Below are 23,379 nucleotides of genomic sequence, written 5' to 3'. Positions count from 1 at the left end.
ATGATAAGAATATTGCAGCACTGCACTGATACTAATGGCCATCACTTCGAACACCTTTTGTAAATGGACGTTCACGCCACCTTTTTGACTTTCCTTGACCTTCAAAGACCTTACTGTTACACATCGTTGGATTCGTCTCGATAGCCACTATCAGAAAATAAGTTCCAAACTATAGCATCCCATTTTAAAAAGTTGACCTTCATATCTCTGAAGCGACCCCACCTAGCAACAAAGAACCAACGTCATATTATAGCCCCCGTTGTCCCATGCAACTTTTGTCCCGAAACTTTTCAGTTCCTATCATAGTTTTGGAGTTATTCTTGGTCGCAATAGTTAGTGACTCATCCTATATATATAAACCCCGTCGCCGTATTCTGTTACACGTGAAAGGTAATCTCAGGAAATACTATACGGATTTTGATACAGTTTTCACTAATAGATTGACTGATTCACAAGAAAGGTTTGTATACGTAATTTATTGCTGTAAAGCGACACAAGTCTTCCGACTGTACAGAAGATGCTGCCCGTGCGAAGCCAGGGCGGGTCGCTCGTACATATCAATTTGGTATCTAGGAAATAGAAAAGAGAAGGAACGTAGAGATAGCAGCAAAGATGGCAAAAGGCTTTCGACAAGAAGATACAGCTGCTAACATCCAAACATACCTTGAGACAAGAATATCACGGAGGACTATGCTTGCAGCAGATCTCTGTATGGGTGTGAAACATGGACAGTGGCAGCAAAGGAGTGAAACGAAGCCTTTGAAATGTGATGTTACAGAAAACTGTTAAAGATCGGATGGATTGATCAAGTAAGGAATAAAAACGTCCTGCAGCGAGTCAACAAAGGAAAATGCGTGACAAGCGACATAAGGTATCGAAAAGGCAGAAATGTTAAGTGCATATTACGAAATGAATCTTTACTGAAAACCGTAACTACATGTATGGTGGAAGGAAAGAGTAGTAGGGACATGTCTAGACAACAGTCTACAGGACAGATCGTTGATGATGTAAAATGCAGCAGTTGTACTAAAACGGAGAGGATAGGAGATCAGTGAAATGAAGTGGAGAACTGCATCAAACCAGTTTTAGAACTGATGAGCGAAACAAAATCGTTCCTCATTCGTAAACGTTTACTTTAATTCCTATCTTAAAACACATCCCTTTATGTTATAAATCATAAACTCCCATTAATTTATTACTAATTACCAGTAAACCCCACACCGATTCTTTAAAGAATCGAAATCTCATGTACAAAACGTCATATATCCCGAATTATGTGTCGTACAGTGATATAATTTTGCAGGTACATTCAGTGTTATATTCTGTCTGTGCGAAGTAAGAAATTAAAACGTCATAACTCATTCTGTAGCTTTACTGTATGAACAGCGAAAATGTAGTAAGCAACAAACTTTCATCCTTTCATCATTTTGTGTGGGGTGTCACCGAGAAAAAGTTTCGTGAAGGTTTGAAATTATGTGTCAGGTTTGTCGGAAGTCGCTAAGCGTGCTAGAAGGATATAATCTGTACAATTTGCGCGCCATGAGCTATGCTGAATCAACGCAGATTCACAGTTTGTAACTGTAATGCTTGACTTATTGTGTTAAATCGTTAACATAAGATTATAGCTCTTAAGGAGCAGGTTACGACAGAGTTTTAATGTATGAAATATTGAAAATGAAATCTTTGTTAGTCCTGGAAGCCGTTACATTGGCACCCTGCAACTGGGACCATGCGGCAGATAAGCCGCTTAGTAATGCAGATATGACTGCTGAAACGTCCTGACGTATTACATTTGTGTGCCGGGCTGGAACTCGAACCCAGAACCTTGCGTTCCGTGGGAAATTCTGTTACGCAGTGAGCTACGTAGGCGCGATCGGAAAAGTAGTGACGTGGAAGTAAGTGTGTACGAGTGCAGCCGTGGCGGGGGGTGGGGAGGCGGGGCAGTTTAAATGTCGGTTGGTGGGAAAGCAGTGCGGGGGCGTGTGGAGCCCTGCGCGCACCTGGGCCGTGCCGGCGAATGCCGCGGCGCGCTCAGCAGCCGCCATTGTGGCCGCGCGGATCTGAGCGCGCATACATTGAGCCGCATTCCTGCCGCGCTCAATGAAATAGTACAAACACGCCGCTGCCGTGCCACGGTTACGATACGTCTCACCTGCCCACGGCCGCCGGGGCACCGGGCCGTGGGGGACCCCCTGTCTTCTATCCTCCTCCGTTTGTCTTGTCACACTTAACCGCGGTCCTCTTGTAATGCAGTACCGAACCTTCGACAATAGTACTGCTGAAGCGAAGATCCGGATACCTCGTCTTCTGCGTTGTATGTGGCATAGCGTTATGCAAAGTCCGCCCGACCCTTTCAGACCCAATATCCGCGTTTGTAACACTGCAGTCAGCTGGTAAAGACAAAGCGTGGCAGCTATTTGCGATACTGTATCAGAAAAGAGTGAAGCACTTGGGTTTAACTTTGGATACGAACCTTAAATGGGCAGAAAATGCTGTCACCACGTGCAGGAAGACTTCTGCTCACCTGTGTGCCCTCCAGAAGTCTTGGAACATATTTCCACAGGACGTGAAACCTGAAGTTTGTCATCAGTCGTTATACCGTACCTTCATTATTGCCACGTAATCCAGCAAGGCACGAGTAGTGAGGAATCACCTCAAATACTTGTGTCTGTTACATCTGCAACGTCAGTCCATTTTTCCGGTTTTCGTAAATCCGTAATGTTGGTTGCGGTCAGACAGTTAACTTGACTATAATACCCTACGTCTACTTCATCGGCTCCTCATTACGCTTGCACCGCACTACTTCGAATCAGATACTAAGTGTCTGTCATCTCATCATAATCGAAACACAACGACTCACTTTTTTTTTAGCAGTGCCCATCCACAAAACAAAAGTCCGCAGCTCGTGGTCTAGTAGCTATAGCTCGTGTCTAGTGGCTAGCGTTGCTGCCTCTGTATCACGGTGTCTCAGGTTCGATTCCCGGCCGGGTTGGGGATTTTCTCTGCCGGGGAGAGGGTGTTTGTGTTGTCCTCATCATTTCATTAGCTTAATCATCATTCGTGCTGTAGCTAGATTGGACTGTGTACAAATTTGGACTGTGTAAACATTGGGATTTTGTAGGGGCGCTGATGACCGCGCAGTTGAGCGCCCCACAAACCAAACATCATCATCATCATCATCCACAAAAGAAAAACATTGGCAAACTACTCTCTTGTTGCTGTCTCTGGAGCAAGCTACCCTGCAGTCTGCGCAAAATTCAGTGCCGCGTTGCTTTTAACAAGAAGGTGAAACGAGTCCCTCAATCAGCCTCGTAACATTCTATGCTAGATGTTACTTGTAACATGCTTGTTCAAACGATTGTAATACAGCGTGTAGAATGCCTGGTTAGATGTAAGATAGCCCTAATCATGCTTTGTTAAATAAATCAACAAACTAAATAAAAAATACACTTCGCTCACCTTGTAGCCCCCCGTCGTGAGGCCGGCATTCCTCTTGGCCAGGACGCACTTCATTCGCAAAAAGAACGCTCGTTCGAGTTCGAATTCTGAAATAAGAGGAAAGGAAACATCTGTGTATTGCTATGAGTTCCATGTAAATTGGAAATAACTACTGCGACGAGCACATATACTACAATAAAAACTCGATCAAAATAGAGTTCAAGCAAGCCAGCGTCACGCAGACAGTTTTTTTCAAAGACTAACTGAAAAGGATCCGGTTGGCATGGTCTCTTTTTCCATTTGTTTTCTGTATTGGAAAACAATTGCAGTTAATCATCTCATTTGTTTAGCATCTAACTTATTTAAAGTATATTCTCATAAGGTAAATTTGGTGTTTTGCTTTCGGGTGAACACGATTTTTTTTTTAAATTCACTGGGCAACATTCGAATATTTGCGATTGTGCTTTGCTGATGGTCATACTGTACGCTAATTTTACCGGAAATGGGAGCCTTTTAAAGCCGATGGGTAACCTCGGTGAAATGAGTTGAATTCGTAAGTTTTAATACTGATTTGCCTTTTTCTTTTTCTGTTAATATTTCATCTTGTGAGTTTCTTCATGCTTTTTTGCGAAGGCGTACATTGAGAGAATGTAGGAATCCTGTTGAGAAACTCAGGCTTTCGTCTTGAGTAATCGCTGATTTGTTTGTTGAACTAGGTCGCCTTTATTTTTTGCAAAAATAGTGCGCTCACACAACCGTTCGTTGTTTTGTTTACGTAGTTCCTCCATCTAAGCAGATACACTTTTTAGGTGAGGTGTTCCACTGTCTTTACTAAGTCGTACAACTCATCGGTTAAGATATATAATTTTGCCAGAGTGCGGATCAATGCGATATGTGACGTTTCAAATTGTATTCTAGAATATTTGAGAATATCGAAAAAGCTTGAAAACATTACAGAGCAATCTCTAATTTTTCCCCTGAAAAATATACCAATGCAAAAGAGACAGAAGATGTCCTGGCGACCACCAAGAAGTGACGACGACGGCTTAAAACACTCATATCTTTGCAACCAAAATAGTTATCATTGCACAACCAGTGCAATGGGAGATTACTTTGTCTTTCTTTTTTTACGTTTTGATGGAAGTCGCCAGAACTCTTTTACAGTCCTTTTACAACGCAGGACTTCCCAGTGACGTACGCGTCTCTTAGTTTTACGCGTTTTATATAGGCATAGAACAATGTCCTTTGCAATGCGACCACAACTGTTGCTTGATTTACACGGACAGATGTGTTTTTATGACAGTGTAGAGGACCGTTTCTGCAATAAACATTCTTGATTTTGGTGTATTAAATGGATCTGAGAATCCATCACCAGTAATGTGCGGACTCCTTTACAGTATTAAATTCTTAAATACTTTACCCTTGGAGGAAGGTAACGAATTTTCTGTCAGTGCTTGGCAGAACGTGATAATAATATTAAAGAGGAAACACTTCCTAACGTTCTGCAATGTTTCTCAGAACGTTAGGAATTTACTAAGATTTATTTATTAGCGAGGTTATTGAGTTTCTGATTTGTTTCAATGAAATGCAAAGAAAAGAATGTTTAACTTATTTGTGTTACTACATGCCCCTCTTTCATTAAGTAATATTCAATACCAGTAATTTTTCGTATATGACGGAAACTGGGAAGGAAGCACGGCAAGGCCGTGGAATAAAATCCATAAAACAGTAACAAACACCAAACAAGAAACACAAAATATGCTTGAATTTACAAAGAAAGTTATATCATGCAATTATTCCCGGTCATTTTGAAAGATATGGCCTTACGCATACATCGCGTATGAATTTATTGATCGTCGTTTAGCGATGACGTCCATTTCAGTATATGAATGCCGAAATCAAATAAAATAGTCGTTAACTCACTGAACATATTTGCCTAGCCCCTGTGGAGCATTCTGGATCAACGCAGACTAATTTTTAGTGTAGGATCCGTACATTTTTAAAAATAAGAGACCATGGTAGTCACTGTGGTATTGGATTAATAATCAATCTGGCATGATATCGAAATTTGTACGGCCTTGATTTGAAGCGTATATGTGGTTCCAAAATGACTGTGCAGAAACCTGCACTACTTCTCGTCACTAGTCCTCTAATCTTTGTGTTTGGCGGCGGTGATTCAGCCGTCATCTTTCTGATTCAGCTCTATTTTTTTTTTCTTGGGGAAAGAGAGCAAGAAAGATGACTACAAAATTTTATTAGGCAATGCTGACGCAAATACGGTTTATTGGCTAAACCGGTTTCGATTCTTCAGTCATTTTCAGTAGCCCTATGAAACAGGAAACAATATACAAAACCAAACACGACAACTTTACATTAACAATGTAAATAAACACATAACTATACTAAATAAACAAAAATCGATACCATGCTACGTCTTGGTAGATGACCGCGTCAGAACGCTGCAGTAGTGGGCATCTCCTCAGGCCTCCTATTAGAGAACTGAGTACAGCTAGCCAGTAGATGCCCTTACATAGCTAAACCTATATGCGTAAGCTAATACAACCTGATTTTAGTGCGTAATTAAAATTAAGTTAGCGTAAAGTAATACATCAGAGTTAAAAACTGTTATAAAACTTACTTGTGGTGAATCTATTTAATAATGTTTATTTGCTACAGTATTTGATAACATTTTAAAACTTTTTTAATAAGTCACGATAGCTCTTTAATATTGTAAAACACTATTATGCATTGTTTTACATCAACTTAATTTTAAAAACACACACGATTAAATTGAACTTACACTGGCTAGCCCCACAGAATCCTCTAGTCGGAGGTCTGAGGAGATGGTCACTCCTACTGCGTTCTGACACAGACACTGACTAAGAAGTAATATGGTCTCACTTTTAATTTATAAACTGTAGTTTGGCGGTTATTTAATTTGCTAGTGTAAGGTTGACAAGTGTGTTTCTTGTATATTGTTTCTTGCTTCATAGGGCTATTGAAAAACCAAAGTGCTTAAACCATTTTGGCTAATAAACAATATTCATGTGCATGTTGACTGGTAACTTCTGTAGTTAAATTTCGTAAGCTCACGGACGGTCTAAGCCAACAACAAGGCAAATATGAACGAAGGAAGGAAGACTTGTACATCACATCCGTTGACGAGAAGCTCATTAGAGATGGATCACAAGCTCTGAAGTAACACAAAAATGGAAGAAATCGGAGTCTCCTTTTTCCAAGGTACCATTCCGGCATTTGCCTAAAGGGCTTTAGGGAAACAACGGAAAATATAAATTTAGATGGCCGAAAGAGGAAATGTACGCCTATCGTCCAGAATTCGAATCCGCTGTCCTAGCCAGTTCACCATCTCATACTATTCAACTCAGCATCCAACTATATAAGAATTAAAGCGAGGAATACGGCAAGAAGGCGCCACAAATTCACCCAAAGGTTGTTGGCAAACCCGTGGACAAGTTGTGTGAACGACTTTCTACATCTACATCTATACTCCGCGAGCCACCTTACGGTGTGTGGCGGAGGGTACTTATTGTACCACTATCTGATCCCCCCTTCCCTGTTCCATTCACGAATTGTGCGTGGGAAGAACGACTGCTTGTAAGTCTCCGTATTTGCTCTAATTTCTCGGATCTTTTCGTTGTGATCATTACGCGAGATATATGTGGGCGGTAGTAATATGTTGCCCATCTCTTCCCGGAATGTGCTCTCTCGTAATTTCGATAATAAACCTCTCCGTATTGCGTAACGCCTTTCTTGAAGTGTCCGCCACTGGAGCTTGTTCAGCATCTCTGTAACGCTCTCGCGCTGACTAAATGTCCCCATGACGAATCGCGCTGCTTTTCGCTGGATCATGTCTATCTCTTCTATTAATCCAACCTGGTAAGGGTCCCATACTGATGAGCAATACTCAAGAATCGGACGAACAAGCGTTTTGTAAGCTACTTCTTTCGTCGATGAGTCACATTTTCTTAGAATTCTTCCTATGAATCTCAACCTGGCGCCTGCTTTTCCCACTATTTGTTTTATGTGATCATTCCACTTCAGATCGCTCCGGATAGTAACTCCTAAGTATTTTACGGTCGTTACCGCTTCCAATGATTTACCACCTATGGCATAATCGTACTGGAATGGATTTCTGCGCCTATGTACGCGCATTATATTACATTTATCTACGTTTAGGGAAAGCTGCCAGCTGTCGCACCATGCATTAATCCTCTGCAGGTCCTCCTGGAGTACGTATGAGTCTTCTGATGTTGCTACTTTCTTGTAGACAACCGTGTCATCTGCAAATAGCCTCACGGAGCTACCGATGTTGTCAACTAAGTCATTTATGTATATTGTAAACAATAAAGGTCCTATCACGCTTCCCTGCGGTACTCCCGAAATTACCTCTACATCTGCAGATTTTGAACCGTTAAGAATGACATGTTGTGTTCTTTCTTCTAGGAAATCCTGAATCCAATCACAAACCTGGTCCGATATTCCGTAAGCTCGTATTTTTTTCACTAAACGTAAGTGCGGAACCGTATCAAATGCCTTCCTGAAGTCCAGGAATACGGCATCAATCTGCTCGCCAGTGTCTACGGCACTGTGAATTTCTTGGGCAAATAGGGCGAGCTGAGTTTCACATGATCTCTGTTTGCGGAATCCATGTTGGTTATGATGAAGGAGATTTGTATTATCTAAGAACGTCATAATACGAGAACACAAAACATGTTCCATTATTCTACAACAGATTGACGTAAGCGAAATAGGCCTATAATTATTCGCATCTGATTTATGACCCTTCTTGAAAATGGGAACGACCTGCGCTTTCTTCCAGTCGCTAGGTACTTTACGTTCTTCCAGCGATCTACGATAAATTGCTGATAGAAAGGGGGCAAGTTCTTTAGCATGATCACTGTAGAATCTTAAGGGTATCTCGTCTGGTCCGGATGCTTTTCCGCTACTAAGTGATAGCAGTTGTTTTTCAATTCCAATATCGTTTATATCAATATTTTCCATTTTGGCGTCCGTGCGACGGCTGAAGTCAGGGACCGTGTTACGATTTTCCGCAGTGAAACAGTTTCGGAACACTGAATTCAGTATTTCTGCCTTTCTTCGGTCGTCCTCTGTTTCGGTGCCATCGTGGTCAACGAGTGACTCAATAGGGGATTTAGATCCGCTTACCGATTTTACATATGACCAAAACTTTTTAGGGTTCTTGTTTAGATTGTTTGCCAATGTTTTATGTTCGAATTCGTTGAATGCTTCTCTCATTGCTCTCTTTACGCTCTTTTTCGCTTCGTTCAGCTTTTCCTTATCAGCTATGATTCGGCTACTCTTAAACCTATGATGAAGCTTTCTTTGTTTCCGTAGTACCTTTCGTACATGATTGTTATACCACGGTGGATCTTTCCCCTCGCTTTGGACCTTAGTCGGTACGAACTTATCTAAGGCGTACTGGACGATGTTTCTGAATTTTTTCCATTTTTGTTCCACATCCTCTTCCTCAGAAATGAACGTTTGATGGTGGTCACTCAGATATTCTGCGATTTGTGCCCTATCAATCTTGTTAAGCAAATATATTTTCCTTCCTTTCTTGGCATTTCTTATTACACTTGTAGTCATTGATGCAACCACTGACTTATGATAACTGATACCCTCTTCTACATTCACGGAGTCGAAAAGTTCCGGTCTATTTGTTGCTATGAGGTCTAAAACGTTAGCTTCACGAGTTGGTTCTCTAACTATCTGCTCGAAGTAATTCTCGGACAAGGCAGTCAGGATAATGTCACAAGAGTCTCTGTCCCTGGCTCCAGTTCTGATTGTGTGACTATCCCATTCTATACCTGGTAGATTGAAGTCTCCCCCTATTACAATAGTATGATCACGAAACTTCTTCACGACGTTCTGCAGGTTCTCTCTGAGGCGCTCAACTACTACGGTTGCTGATGCAGGTGGTCTATAGAAGCATCCGACTATCATATCTGACCCACCTTTGATACTTAACTTAACCCAGATTATTTCACATTCGCATTCGCTAATAACTTCACTGGATATTATTGAATTCTTTACTGCTATAAATACTCCTCCACCATTGGCGTTTATCCTATCCTTGCGGTATATATTCCATTCTGTGTCTAGGATTTCGTTACTGTTCACTTCCGGTTTTAACCAACTTTCCGTTCCTAATACTATATGCGCACTATTTCCTTCAATAAGAGATACTAATTCAGGAACCTTGCCCTGGATACTCCTGCAGTTTACCAATATTACGTTAACTTTTCCTGTTTTTGGTCTCTGAGGACGGACGTTCTTTATCAACGATGATAATGTCCTCTCTGGTAAGCCGTCAGGTATTTTATCGTTTCGCCCAAGGGGGGGTCCCTCCAACCTAAAAAACCCCCGTGTGCACGCCACACGTACTCTGCTACCCTAGTAGCTGCTTCCGGTGTGTAGTGCACGCCTGACCTGTCTAGGGGGGCCCTACAGTTCTCCACCCAATAACGGAGGTCGATGAATTTGCAACCATTATAGTCGCAGAGTCGTCTGAGCCTCTGGTTTAGACCCTCCACACGGCTCCAAACCAGAGGACTTTGACAGCATCTCTTCAGTAAAAGGCACCACTTCAGCAATAATACCTTTAAACCCTGCTTTAAAAGTTTGCGTAGGTACTTTTTTTTATAAAACAATGTTTTGTGTTCCTTTTATAGTCTGAATTTTATTGCCCTACAGAATGATGGAGTTGTTTGTGCTGCACCGAACGTGAAAAAACGCCTTTACCTTGAAAGCGAAAGCACATCAGTACGTGCAAATCAGTTTGAAGGATTGTAAAGCGCAATGAGGGTCTTCTCAAGTAGTATAGCGAGGAGGTAGTAACTTATAAGGGGTCAGGATGGGATGCAAGGTGATAGGAAGGATGAGCTGAAGTTCCATCGACATTGACATCATTAGGTACAGAGCAGTACAAGGATGGAACAGGAAATGTAATGTGATATTTTTGAAGGAACTGTGTCAGAATTTTCCTGAAGTGACTGTGGGAAGTTAAGGAAAATTAAAACTGAGACAAAAAATGGGGGGTCTGAACTCCTCTTTCGCTAAATAAATTTTACAACAGCGTCACCTCGCACAACGATTTCTGTGAATCTCATGTGAAAAATGCTGCGGAGTTCCTCCAGCAGCGATACTGCACATTTCTTGTGCGGCCCCTGTTCGGCGGATGTAATACATTGTTTCAGTCACCGCATTGTCAATGGAACGTTAACATAAAAGGAAGTGGAAACAATATCAGTTTGAGCGGGTGGTGACCCAGGGGCGTTAGTTTATTCCGAATGGATGTAAGTTGCTCAAGATATTTATGCGGCCTCCAGATGATCTTACAAGGGGACCTAACGGCCTGGCACTCTTCGATTTCCTTCATACGTGAAGGGACCTGAAAATCAATTTTCAATTATCTAAAGCAGTACTACGCAAAAACGCAAAATTCGCCTTCGGGGACTTGAATTTATCCATATGCTATTAAATACAAAACGTTTGCTGGTAGCTGAGTACATGGGGTGTCAGTCGTATGTTTGTGAATGTCCCTTGTTTAATTCGCGATCATAGCAACTGTTCTACATTCATTTTAATTCTATATTTATTATCAAATCTGGTCTCGTAAACTGACAACGGCCAGACCAGAGGTGTGCTGGGCACATGCCCCTCCACATCCACAGCCAGTGACGCCAGTCGGCTTAGGATAATACGGCGGTCGGACGGTACCGTTTGGCCTTCGAGGCCTGTTCAGATGTAGTTTTATTTATTATCAAATCGAAATGTTAATTAATAAATATTGATAAAAATCTTTTATTTTTAGTTAATAATTTCATGAATAATACGAGTCTTCACAATAAATTAAAATTTGGTTCTAAAACCATGCAACATCATCCGATAATAAAACACGTTTTTATTTCGAAAGGTTACGTATATATTTTTACATTTCGCGTACATACATCAAATTTTAATTTACTTTCATGCAATTAGTATTTAAAAATGTTATGATTTAATATTTGTTAATTAACAGCCCATTTAATAATAAATACATAATTTAAATGAAAGTAAAGAAACGTTACAAACGAGAATCTAACTAGAGTCAATGAAAGACGCTACTCACTCAGCAGCCAGCGACTCTGTTGAATATGAGGAAATGGTTTTTACCTAACCATCTTATAACATTGAAAGGCAATTTTTCAAGTTTTTTTTGTGAAAATTGCACCGTACTACTTTATAAAACCGATGTCCAAGCACTGACCCTAAATTTCTGTAAGTAAGAAGAAAATCGAAGACGACCAGTCCGAAATGCCAACTTGTTAGACATACAATTAATTGCAGCGTACTGAAAATCATCTTTTGTCTTTTGTTTCCTATTTTTTTCCATGGTCTGCACAGCCACTGAATGAGTTCCACGCCAGTGCAGCCTACGAGACGGGGAAGCCGTCCTCAGCAGTTCACGAACAATGGTCAGCTGAGCAAGTAATGCCTCCCGGCGCGATGTTTCTTCGTGTCCAGTCTATACATCTGTAACATGGTGGTAGGCTGCTCTAATCGCCACTGCTTTTTTCTGGAAGTTTTGATCTCACGTGTGAATTATTATTATTTTTTTTTCAGAGTTGGGAAGACGCACCAGAACTCGCTTCGGACTGCAGTATTGTGGCTGACCGCGCATTAGGGTAACAACCAGAGTATTGTTCTCGCACAGTTTTCGTTATTCGTCAAATTCAAACCTGAGTGTATCTTCAAGTTATTACGTTATCTACAAGTTATCATGTCTTGAAACTGTTGTGTTAGGTGCAAGATGTGTCACACTTTCATGTACAAAATTATACACTTAGTAGCGGATCTTAAACCGAGTACTTGGAGATAAGGAACGATTGGTCGAAAGTGAGTATTTCAGGCTGTACGAGGTCTTTGGAGCCTGAAAACTTGTTCTGTTCCTACATCTACGTTTGTGGTGATACGTTAAACGACAACTCACAATCGTCTGTGATGTCTTGACGGTAGATTTTTCTCCTTCGCGTTTACAAGAAGTCGTTGGTGCACGGAAGCCCATTAGAAACTTCAAGGGAACTGACTATTGGAGTGTTAGCTACGCGTCTCATAGTACGACAGACAACAGGAAATTCTGAGAGGGTGTGGAAAATTATTACGCGTCGGTGTAAACCATACACTGAAACAGTCATCACTTGGAATAGCATATACGAGCTCCAGTTGCTGTTACAAGGCTTTAGTTGTTCGTGCCAATAAAAACTTAAACATTCATATCCACCAGTCCTTATCTTAAAGTGCTCGGTCCTCAACCACCTTATTTAATATTTACCCTAAATTTTGTTACCCTGGATAAGAAAGTACCCAGAATTTTTTTTTACTTCTCAGTGGCTTTTTCGTTTCCAGTAGATATCAAAACATACATTTACGACCCACAATATTATGACCATCCCCCAAATAGCGTGTTGGTCCACCTTTGTAGCACGATATCATTCTGCGTGGCGGGGAATCCCACAGTCCTCGGTGAGTTTCCAGACGTACGTGGCATCTACGCACCGGTCACAAAATTCCCGTAAATTACGAGCCGGTGGCTTTGGGCGCGAACATGACCCCCGATAACGTCCCAAATGTGTTACGTCGGATTCAGACCGGGCCAACTTGATGACTAGGACATCAACGTCGTTTCACTATCATGCTGCTCCAATCGCTCTAGCACGAGTGTGGCCTTGTGACAGCAATTGTTATTTTGCTGTAAGACGCTATCAGCGTCGGAGAAGGCATCAGGCGCGCAGGGATGCTGAAATACCGCAGTAATGTTCACGTAGTTCATAGCTGTCATGGTACCTTTACTTACTGCTACATGTCCCATTGAAGCCCAAGTGAAATGTGCCTCATAGCGTAATAGTGCCTCACCCGCCTGCGTTCGTAGAGCGGTGCATATTTCGAGCAGTCGTTCGCCTGGATGACGGCGTATCCGGACACCACCATCGAGCAGGTGTAACAAGAAACGTGTTTCATCCAACCAGGCGACACGTTTCCACCGATTCACGTCCAATCTCGATGGTACCATGCCCACAACTATCGTAACTGACGATGTCGTTGGGTCAGCATGGGGCACATAGGTGCCGTCTGCTGTGGGGCCCCATGTTCAACAATGTGCGCTGAACGGTGTGATCCAAAACACATGTGCCTGCACGGCGTTGTACTCTGTTGTCAGATCTGCCACATATCGCCGCCTATCCTGCATCAGAGAACGGGGAAGCCTCTGACCTCCACGTTCTGTGACGAGGCGTGGCCGTCCAACACTTTGTGGCCGTCTCGTTTGTGGTTTCGCCTTCGTTCAACAACTTTCCTTGGATGCTGACGACAGTAGCACATGAACATCCGACCAGCTTCGCCGTTATCGAGATGCTCGTTCCCTTGCGCCGTGCCACAACGATTTGCCCTTTGTCAAAATCGTGTATGTCAGGAAATTTCCCCATTTGCGGCCCGTATAATCACGAGAATGATTCCCTATTCGTCTCTGCTACCGTTATATACTTTCCTTACCGCGTCAAATGCCCCGCAACGCCACCAGGCAGCTTTCTATCTCGCGGCTCGCGATGGTCACAATGTTCAAATGTGTGTGAATTTTTAAGAGACCAAACTGCTGAGGTCATCGGTCCCTAGACTTACACACTGCTTAAACTAATTTGTGCTAAGAACAACACACACACACCCATGCCCGAGGGAGGACTCGAACCTCCGGCAGGAAGGGCTGCGCATCCGTGACATGGCGCCTCTAACCGCGCGGCCATGGGCACAATGTTTTGGCCCTTCAGTGTATATGGCTGCCAGTCCTTAACCGGCTAAGCTGTTTAGCTTGCGCAAGAGACGAGAAGGGAATCTGACCCACACCGATTCCGAACGCCATACTGAAGTCTGTTCGCGTTTTTTACCTGTGATATCGTTGGTTGTACACACACATGTTGGCACTTGCCAGGTTGGTTGAAAGACGTGGTACACATCAATCTAGGCAAATGATACACTGTTTCGTATTTCCAACTTATATACACAATTAATGAGTACTGAGATACGAAAGCACACTGAACAGAGATTATATAATTAGAAGTACATTTTCCCTGATTAAGATTAATGTAACATTAGGGCTGTGGGAACAACTTCGGCCACAAAAGAAAATCTGAACGTAAAATCTTCTCGGTAAATTTAGAGGAGCGGTGAAAAGAGAGAGTAGGGCGCTCACAGAGGCATATAAACAGCCATGTTGCCTCGCTCCATACGCCGATGGAACAGGTTAGAAAGTGAGTAACGCTCGTACGTTACACCCTCCTTCTTGCACCATCCGTTGGCTTGCAGAGTGTGTATTTATATTCTGAAGGAGTTCTGTAGGATATTTTAGTCGCTGGAGGTTGAGTTATTATGTAGTGTCCTGATCCGGAATGCGTTTTGTTAGCACGCTACGAGAGCGAGTAAACTGAAAGTGATTGATTCGTTCTGATCGGTCGCCGCTCAGAAGCAGCAATAACAACAAGCAGTGTGTGTGGAGGCTGCGACTTGAGCACGAGTGGTGCGCGTGTAGTAGTTAAACACCGCCAGCACATATAGCTCCTCGTAGAAACAACAAGCGCTAATGAACTTTGTTCTTTATGCTTGTTTAGTTAATAATCACGCGACCAAAAATCTGTTAACCACTTTGTCCGATGTTGGAAAGGTAAACCTCCTGTTGTTAGTACGAGATCTAGACGAACTACCACACGCTCTCAGCACCACCTAAGAACAGAGGCATGTCGTACAACCGACAGTTAAGAGAAATGAAGCTGCGCATCAACTTTTCTACTTAACTTTCGCAGAATGTCAGTGCTGCAGCTGGCTATTGCAGTCTGTGCAAGGTGACAGGATGGGATAGGATAAAATATGATAGGGTAAGGATAGAATAAGGTAGGATAAGATAGGATAGTCCTAACCTGTCATCAAAAACACCAAGTGCTACTGTCATAGGAGCACTGGCGGAGTGTTCTCTTGTATTGATCTGAGGGGAATACCGTACCCAGGTCTTTTTATTAGCTCTCTGTAAGAATGATGCAGCACACTCTGCATATACCTATCAGAAGATAGGGTTTAGTGGAAAAATATCGGTCCAGCAAATCGTGTTGCACTAACTGAACATCACACTTATGTTTTCACGTCATACAGAGACTCTTGGTGTTACTGATGAGAATATTCAGTACTCCAATATCGATTGTTCTGCGAGTTCGTGTCCTCAGATAAATACAGCAATGCTTCACCAGTAATGAAGTCACGTTAGGAACAACCTCTCCATCATGCACTGACGTCGAGCAACAGCATCTGAATTGGTCAGTAGATGCATTACCATCACTTTCTAGGGACACAGTTTGAATTAGAGCACAGATCTGTGAGCATATGCTGAAGTGCTAAATGGCGCGACGAGTTTCTCGGACTTCATTCCAGGGCCGCTGGTTATTCACCAAGTTTCTTCTTCTTCTTCTTCTCTGCTAAAGACCATACGCCAACTGCCGCACAGACCGAGCAACCGGCTGGCGTGTCATGTAATAATCACGGTCGTCCTACGGAGGTACAGGTTCCTGCGACAGACCTTGCATCATACGTGAAACAACTGTGCTATTACTCAGGGTAAATACAGAAAACTCTGTCTCCGCTGTACTAAAGTACACTGCCTGACAAAAACAGTGAACCGCCCAGGAGACATGGTTGGAGATCAATGTTGCTTTGGACATCGACACACAATCGGCTCGGCGAGTATTTAAATGATTAGAGATGCAGTCCTCTGTGACAGGCAGTACGGCCAACAGGTGCATTAGCATTGTTCCTGTTACTGTCGGTAACAGTCCTGGTTGGGTATGTAAGGGGCGTGAACGGCGTCAGATGTTGAATGATGCCGCAGTCCTGGTTGGGTATGTAAGGGGCGTGAACGGCGTCAGATGTTGAATGATGCCGGCCGGTGTGGCCGTGCGGTTCTAGGCGCTTCAGTATGGAACCGCGTGGCCGCTACGGTCGCAGGTTCGAATCCTGCCTCGGGGCATGGATGTGTGTGGTGTCCTTAGGTTAGCTAGGTTTAAGTAGTTCTAAGTTCTAGGAGACTGATGACCACAGCTGTTAAGTCTCGTAGTGCTCAGAGCCATTTCAACCATTTTTGTTGAATTATCAGTATGAAGAGCAATGAGCCGGCCAGAGTGGCCGAGCGGTTCTAGGCGCTTCAGTCTGGAACCGCGCGACCACTACGGTCGCAGGTTCGAATCCTGCCTCGGGCATGGATAGGTGTGATGTCCTTAGGTTAGTTAGGTTTAAGTCGTTCTAAGTTCTAGGGGACTGATGACCGCTGATGTTAAGTCCCATAGTGCTCAGAGTCATTTGAACCATTTAAGGGCAAGGAGATACCGTGTATCCTTATAGGACGTCAGTATCAGCACCTCACAGAGTTTGAAATGGTCCTTATTGTGGCTCCCCATTAGGCCAGCTGGTTGAATCGTGCAATATCGATATTTATGGGGCATTAGGATGCGGCACTACCCAATGTTGGACTGCATGGGAATGTGAGGGCAAGCACACTCGTCGTCAGGTTTCCAATCGATCATGTCTGATCACCTGGAGCGCTGTATTGTGTATTAAGCGCTTCATAACCCACTCACATCTGCGTCTGCTATCCGAGAATATGAAATAGTCTGTCATCCCGCACCACTGATCAGAGTCTAGTACCAACCGGATTACGGAATTACCGTCCCATACGTAGGCTGCCGTTGACGCTACAATACAAATAACTGCGTTTGGAATGGTGTCGTACCTGGGAAGCATGGACTGCTGATCAACGTCGCCGCATTGCGTTCATCGACGAATCACTGTTCTGAACTACCTCAGATGACTATAATCGGAAAGTATGACGGTGACCTGGGGAGGGGGTCCCATTCTTCCATGGTTTTGAGTTGCATAGCGGTGTTTGTCCTGGTTTCATTGAGTGAGGACGCGTTGGATATGACTTTAGGTCACAGCTGGTAGTAACATCACGAACATCCCGCTCCTCATGAGTTACCTCTCATGCAACAGTACCCTGCTGCCATTTTTCAACAGAACAAGACTCGTATAAGCATGGAACGTGTATCTATGAAATGTCTGCATGATACTGAGGTACTCCAGTGGTCAGCATGGTATCCACATCTGTCCCCGATAGAACATGTGTGGGACCAACTCCGTATTCAACTGCGTCACAGTGTTAGTATCCAGGATTTAAAAATGTAGTTACACGAGTTGTGGATAAGCTTGCCTCGGGAGAGGCTACAACTGCTTTGTGACACCTTTCCCAACCGTTCAGTACGTGCATCCAGCCCAGAGGCGTTCCAATACCATACTGATAGATGGTTTCATACTGCCAAGTTATTTGTAAATTTGACTCGAATTTGTAATCACAGAAATAACATCGCATACTCTCTTTACCTGTGAAGTTTCATTTCGTTTCTTCCTCCCGTTCTGGATGTTTCTTTTCTACTTGTCAGCTATTGTATTTAACAGTTTTTGCTTGAAACTTTTATCGCAATATGTCCATAGCACCGCAGCCGGTATGGTGGTACTGCCATCCCCATGGACACAGCAGAGAGCTCTGTGAAGGAATCTGGAACTTCAGTGTACGCTCTCACGGTCGGTGCCTCTCTGCAGTTGAAACTTCCGGCATGATCGATGCATAAAACTGTTTAGTGACGTTTCGTTCCCGTCAACGGGAAACATCTCCAGAGATAAATCAGCAAATGCAGTTCTGCAGTACAGCGCCATGCGTACCTATGTCCTATCGCAGTTCCAGATTTATCTCTGAAAATACCTCCCGTAGATGGGGACGAAACGTCAGTGAGTAGTTTTACATATGGACCACGGTTTCTCAGCCCCGAAGTTTTATCTGAAATCTGATTCTTCGTCACTTTCCGTGTGGACAACAGTGTTTTTCAGTACTTTTTTCGCCTCTGGTCAAAGCGTGAGTTGCCACATTCGTCATGGACCACTACGTCATGACAAACCTCCTTAGCCGAGCCAATCGGAACCGTAGAAATTGCAGACCACTGCCCAGGCGGGTTTTAGTCCAAACACTGTTATTGTTTAAACAAATGTATATATATACAGGATCGTAGAGAGAAAATATGATCTACTGTATAACACTAAGAGACAGACCATGATGCAGTACATATAAAAAAACTAATGTGTCTTCGGGTTCATGCCAAGATGCGACACAACTGTTATGAATGGTGCAACAAGCTACTAGGTAAGTGAACAACAAAAGGAACGTTGTACATTTTATTCGTTATATCCACTGTGAGTGACGAACTGAAACTTTGATTTAAATGTGTCAGTGATATCTCATCAGGCGCTTTTTGAATTTAATACGATTTATTATAATATTCACTAGGTTTTGAGCCACTGCTTGCTCATGATCAGATAGCGGTAGTGAACGAACGAACGAACATTATTATTGCCTGGACCATGTGAGTTAGATTACAAGGCATTTTAGTGTCCACGAGAAATTAATTTCGGTAATTTACATTTTAGACAACTCACACACACACACACACACACACACATACACACGCGCGCGCTAAGTATTCACTGCGTTTTACAGTAAACACACAACGAATGAAAATATTTTACTATAGAACTAAGTACTCCTAAGTAGTGTGTGTGTGTGTGTGTGTGTGTGTGTGTATGTGTGTGTGTGTGTGTGTGTGTGTGTGTGTGTGTCCGCTGGCTAAAATATACATTATCGGAACGAATTTTTCATGGACACCAAAATGCACGTCATCAGTACATTGCATTACCATAGTCGTATTCCATGGATCCCACGAATTGTGATGTCTGGAAGTAGAAGAAAGTCAATGATGCATATTCAGATTAATTTAAGTTAAATACAGTGAAATGACTTTACATTACTGCTAACTGTAATTATAAAATAACATAGAACATTAAGTGTTTCCCTGAAGCTATTCTTCATTTTTTTATTCTTTCAAACGTCTGTACAGAATGTTCTGTAACTAACACCAGAAACAGTTCTTATAACACAATTATGTATTCTGAAAATTCTATCTTTTTAATCTGATTGTCCCAAGTGACCGTAAATACTCTGGATGAACTACGATCTTCATTTTTAAAACGCGTATACGAAAAATCGTATGCATCGCAAACATAACTGAACCGAAGACCCACCATTAACTCTATAAAACGGATTTCCAATTCTGATTTCATTTCTCCGAAGTGCCAAAAACTTGATATCTTCTGCTTCTTGTATTTCCTAGTTTGAGAAATATATTTTAATAGTTTGTGGAGTTGTATAAGAAGTACTGAATCACGACGACCATAGCATCTAGTTGTGCGTGCTCCGGAAAGGAATGTTTCCTGGGCCGACCGCTGTGGCCGAGCGGTTCTAGGCGCTTCAGTGCGGAACTGCGCTGCTGCTACGGTCGTAGGTTCGAATCCTGCCTCGGGCATGGATGTGTGTGATGTCCTTCGGTTAGTTAGGTTTAAGTAGTTCAAAGTCTAATGAACTGATGACCTCAGATGTTAAGTCCCATAGTACTATAAAAAAAGGAGGTCCTGTAATGCCTGCGTCTGATGACGAGTCTGCATTGGTCCAATAAAATGTATGAAACGTATTGATTGAAAAAGCGACTAGCGCCTATCACAGCCAAAGCCGGCAGCTGTACTTTCTAGTGAGTGAGAAGGTGTGCTCACCGTGCACCAGCGGGTTGTGCGTGAAGACGGGCTGCGCGCTGCTGAGGACGGAGGTCATCTCCTCGTGGTCTCCCGGGTGTATGTACTCGTAGATGCTGTTGCCCGTCAGCTCCACCTGCAGCATCGCGCACGCACACCATATATACTCCGATGTATATTGCGCTGCCAGATAATAATCAATGTCACTCGCGTAACACTTGTAACTACAACTAGAACTGCAGCTACCAGTATTAGCATCACTTCAATACCTAGAAAAAAGTTTATCTCATCGGCAGTGATATCATATTTGCCTTGCAGGCACCAAATATTTATTAAAAAACACGATCCATGGGCCTACGCTGCAACTTACCCGTTTATTTCAAGCGCAGGACGTGTTTAGGACTTTGTGTACATTTGAAATTGTTGCCTGCATAAAAAAGTGAAACACACATCAAAAAGGATCACAACATTTCCAGAATGAGATTTTCACTCTGCAGCGGAGTGTGCGCTGGTATGAAACTTCCTGGCAGATTAAAACTGTGTGCCCGACCGAGACTCGAACTCGGGACCTTTGCCTTTCGCGGGCAAGTGCTCTTTCTTTCAGGAGTGCTAGTTCTGCAAGTTTCGCAGGAGAGCTTCTGTAAAGTTTGGAAGGTAGGAGACGAGGTACTGGCAGAAGTAAAGCTGTGAGTACCGGACGTGAGTCGTGCTTCGGTAGCTCAGATGGTAGAGCACTTGCCCGCGAAAGGCAAAGGTCCCGAGTTCGAGTCTCGGTCGGGTACACAGTTTTAATTCGACCACAACATTCTCACAGTTTCAACCAAGGTGAACGAAGATACGTCTACATAAGCAAATATATGAATCACGTTACTTCAATTACATCAGTGTGCCATTTCATATGCTTACGCGCCCTGCAATATAAAGCGACTGGAATGTACACCATCTTATTAAAGGTATCCAGATAGCTATTAGTGGACATTAAAATGGGGTGTGTCCACTATTCCCCTTCCTGACGGCTTGAACCCTGTAGGAAACACCTTCAGTGAGGTGCCTCAGTGTCTGTGTAGGGATACCGTCCCATTGTTACTCAAGAGCCGAAACCAGGGAAGGTAGTAATGTCAGACGCTGGGGTCTGAAGCGAAGTCGACGTTCTAACACAAAGGTGCTTCTCTGGATTCACATCGGGACTCTCGGCAAGCCAGTCCATTTCGGAAATGTTATTGTACACAGACCATTTATGACAGGGTGCAATGTCATACTGATACAAACATCGTCTACGAACAGTTCCTGTACTGTACGCTCTACACAATGCTGTAAAATGTGTTCATATTCTTCTTCATTTAGCGTTTTCTTGCCGCAAAAGGAGACCATACACTAACTACGAAGAACACCCCTATACCATAACATCACCTCCTCCACACTTCACTCTTGGCACTACACATGACGGCAGGTTACTTTCCACGGGCATTCGTAAATCCCTTGATGATCATACACGACCTGTATGTATCCATTCCGAGACGTCAAGAAACTGTTTTGAATGTCAACGGGCTTCCTACATCGTATTATCCATGGTAATGTGTTTTCGTTGCTTCCATATTTTTGTTCAACCCTGTATTTGGCGGATGAAGGAAGTGGTTCCTGGTGTCAGCGTCCTTTGTGGCATCATACCTAGCCATTGGCGGGTGGATCGACAGTTTGTATGTCGTCCGGCGGAAGTGTAATGTGGTTCCTGTTACGAGCGCCGTAACTACATGGCACCACACTGGAGACTGCCTATGTTTGCGCCTTCTCTGGGTATAACTGTGTACCGTATCTGACGGTGGGCACAGCAGCAGTAAGTCATCAAAATACTGCTTAATACTTTACATGCTTATACCAGTTAAATTTAACACAGCAAAACAATTATAAATAGTGGGTCCTCTCTACAGTACATAACTACATGCTAAATGTGGTGTCTGTTCTTTCTGACCTGTCGGAAAGAACATTTCCATTTTCTTCCTGCAGCCACTATGAATCAAGATACAAAGGAATTAATGACTTTAGCTGCCAGTGGGCATTGATTTAAATCAATGAGGAAAGTTGAAAAATTTTTTGGATCGGGATTCGAACACAGGTCTCCTGCTTACTAGACAAATGCGCTGACCACTGAGACATAAGGACACAGTGGTCATCACCGCTGCACACACTAACCCAACTCACCTCCTGTCAGACTCAAAGCCTCAGTTTATCCAAAAACTACTGATGTAGCGCCCCTTGTCCATTATACGCATTACTCATGGCATTTCGCTAATTCCTGGCACAAATTTTCAACTTTACCCATTTATTTAAGTCAAAGCCCACTGACAGCTAACGTCATTTGTTCCCTTTGTCTTGACGTAACAACTTGTCGTGTAGATTGACAACAAACAAAGCTACAAGCCATGAAGCTGACAAAGCTTTTTGAGTTTCTGAATCTAGGAATTCAGACAATTTGTAGAAAGACGAGCTAATGAGGTATGCTCATTTTCACGTTCGTCTCCTGGGTCGTTGAGTGTGATGAAATTAGTCTCCTTCCATCGATTTGCCACAGGGTATCGTCGTTTTTTACATGGCCTCAAGGGTCGCTTAGCATAGACTACAGAAATATGTGGCTTACTAGGAGCTAATCGACTATTGTACCCCATTCTTTTTAATTCCCCAGGCACAGTCACTGTGCTAGCTAGACTATTGGTAACCCTTTGGAACTCAAGAGTGATTCCTTCCACTGAGTGCATGCAATAGTTTTACAGCCCCCCCCCCCCCCCCCAAAATAATGCTCGACAGTCCCTGTTCATCAGCATATGAGGTCTGCCAGGTCTTAGTTTAGCTGTGGCTATTTCTCCACATTTCCACTTCACAATTACACCATGAACAGTCGACGAGAGCAGTTTTACAAGGGTTGAAATGTCCCTGATGAATTTGTTTCTCAGGTGACATTCAAGTTCGCAGTCAATGAGCCCTCTTGACCTACCCATTGTGTTGTTACTGCTTCTCTACTGGCAACAAAATGCCCTCCGCCTCCTTATATACTGGCGTGTCCACCTCTAGTGACGTCTAGTTGCCAGTTTCGCGTTACAGATAGGAGTCCGTATACTTTTGATCTGTAGTATGTAACGATGGTTTCAATAGATGACTTCCCGTCATTTGCTAATCACTGCGGCCTTTCTGACAACAAATCTC

At 43.1% G+C, this 23,379-nt stretch overlaps 1 protein-coding gene across 1 annotated transcript in view; it reads right to left on the bottom strand.

The window, feature by feature from the left end:
* LOC126471011 (single-minded homolog 2) overlaps positions 1-23,379 on the bottom strand; it is a 136,438-nt gene that overhangs the window by 31,579 nt on the left and 81,480 nt on the right. The window contains exons 4-5 of the mRNA XM_050099070.1: positions 20,203-20,317; positions 3,460-3,545 (exon numbers count right to left, since the gene is read on the bottom strand). Of these exons, the coding sequence (XP_049955027.1) occupies positions 3,460-3,545; positions 20,203-20,317 (201 nt within the window). The remainder of the gene's footprint in view (positions 1-3,459; positions 3,546-20,202; positions 20,318-23,379) is intronic.

The sequence above is a fragment of the Schistocerca serialis genome, chromosome 3, assembly GCF_023864345.2.
Source record: "Schistocerca serialis cubense isolate TAMUIC-IGC-003099 chromosome 3, iqSchSeri2.2, whole genome shotgun sequence".
In the NCBI taxonomy this organism is placed as follows: Eukaryota; Metazoa; Arthropoda; class Insecta; order Orthoptera; family Acrididae; genus Schistocerca; species Schistocerca serialis.
This window is presented reverse-complemented; position numbering and strand designations above follow the sequence as displayed.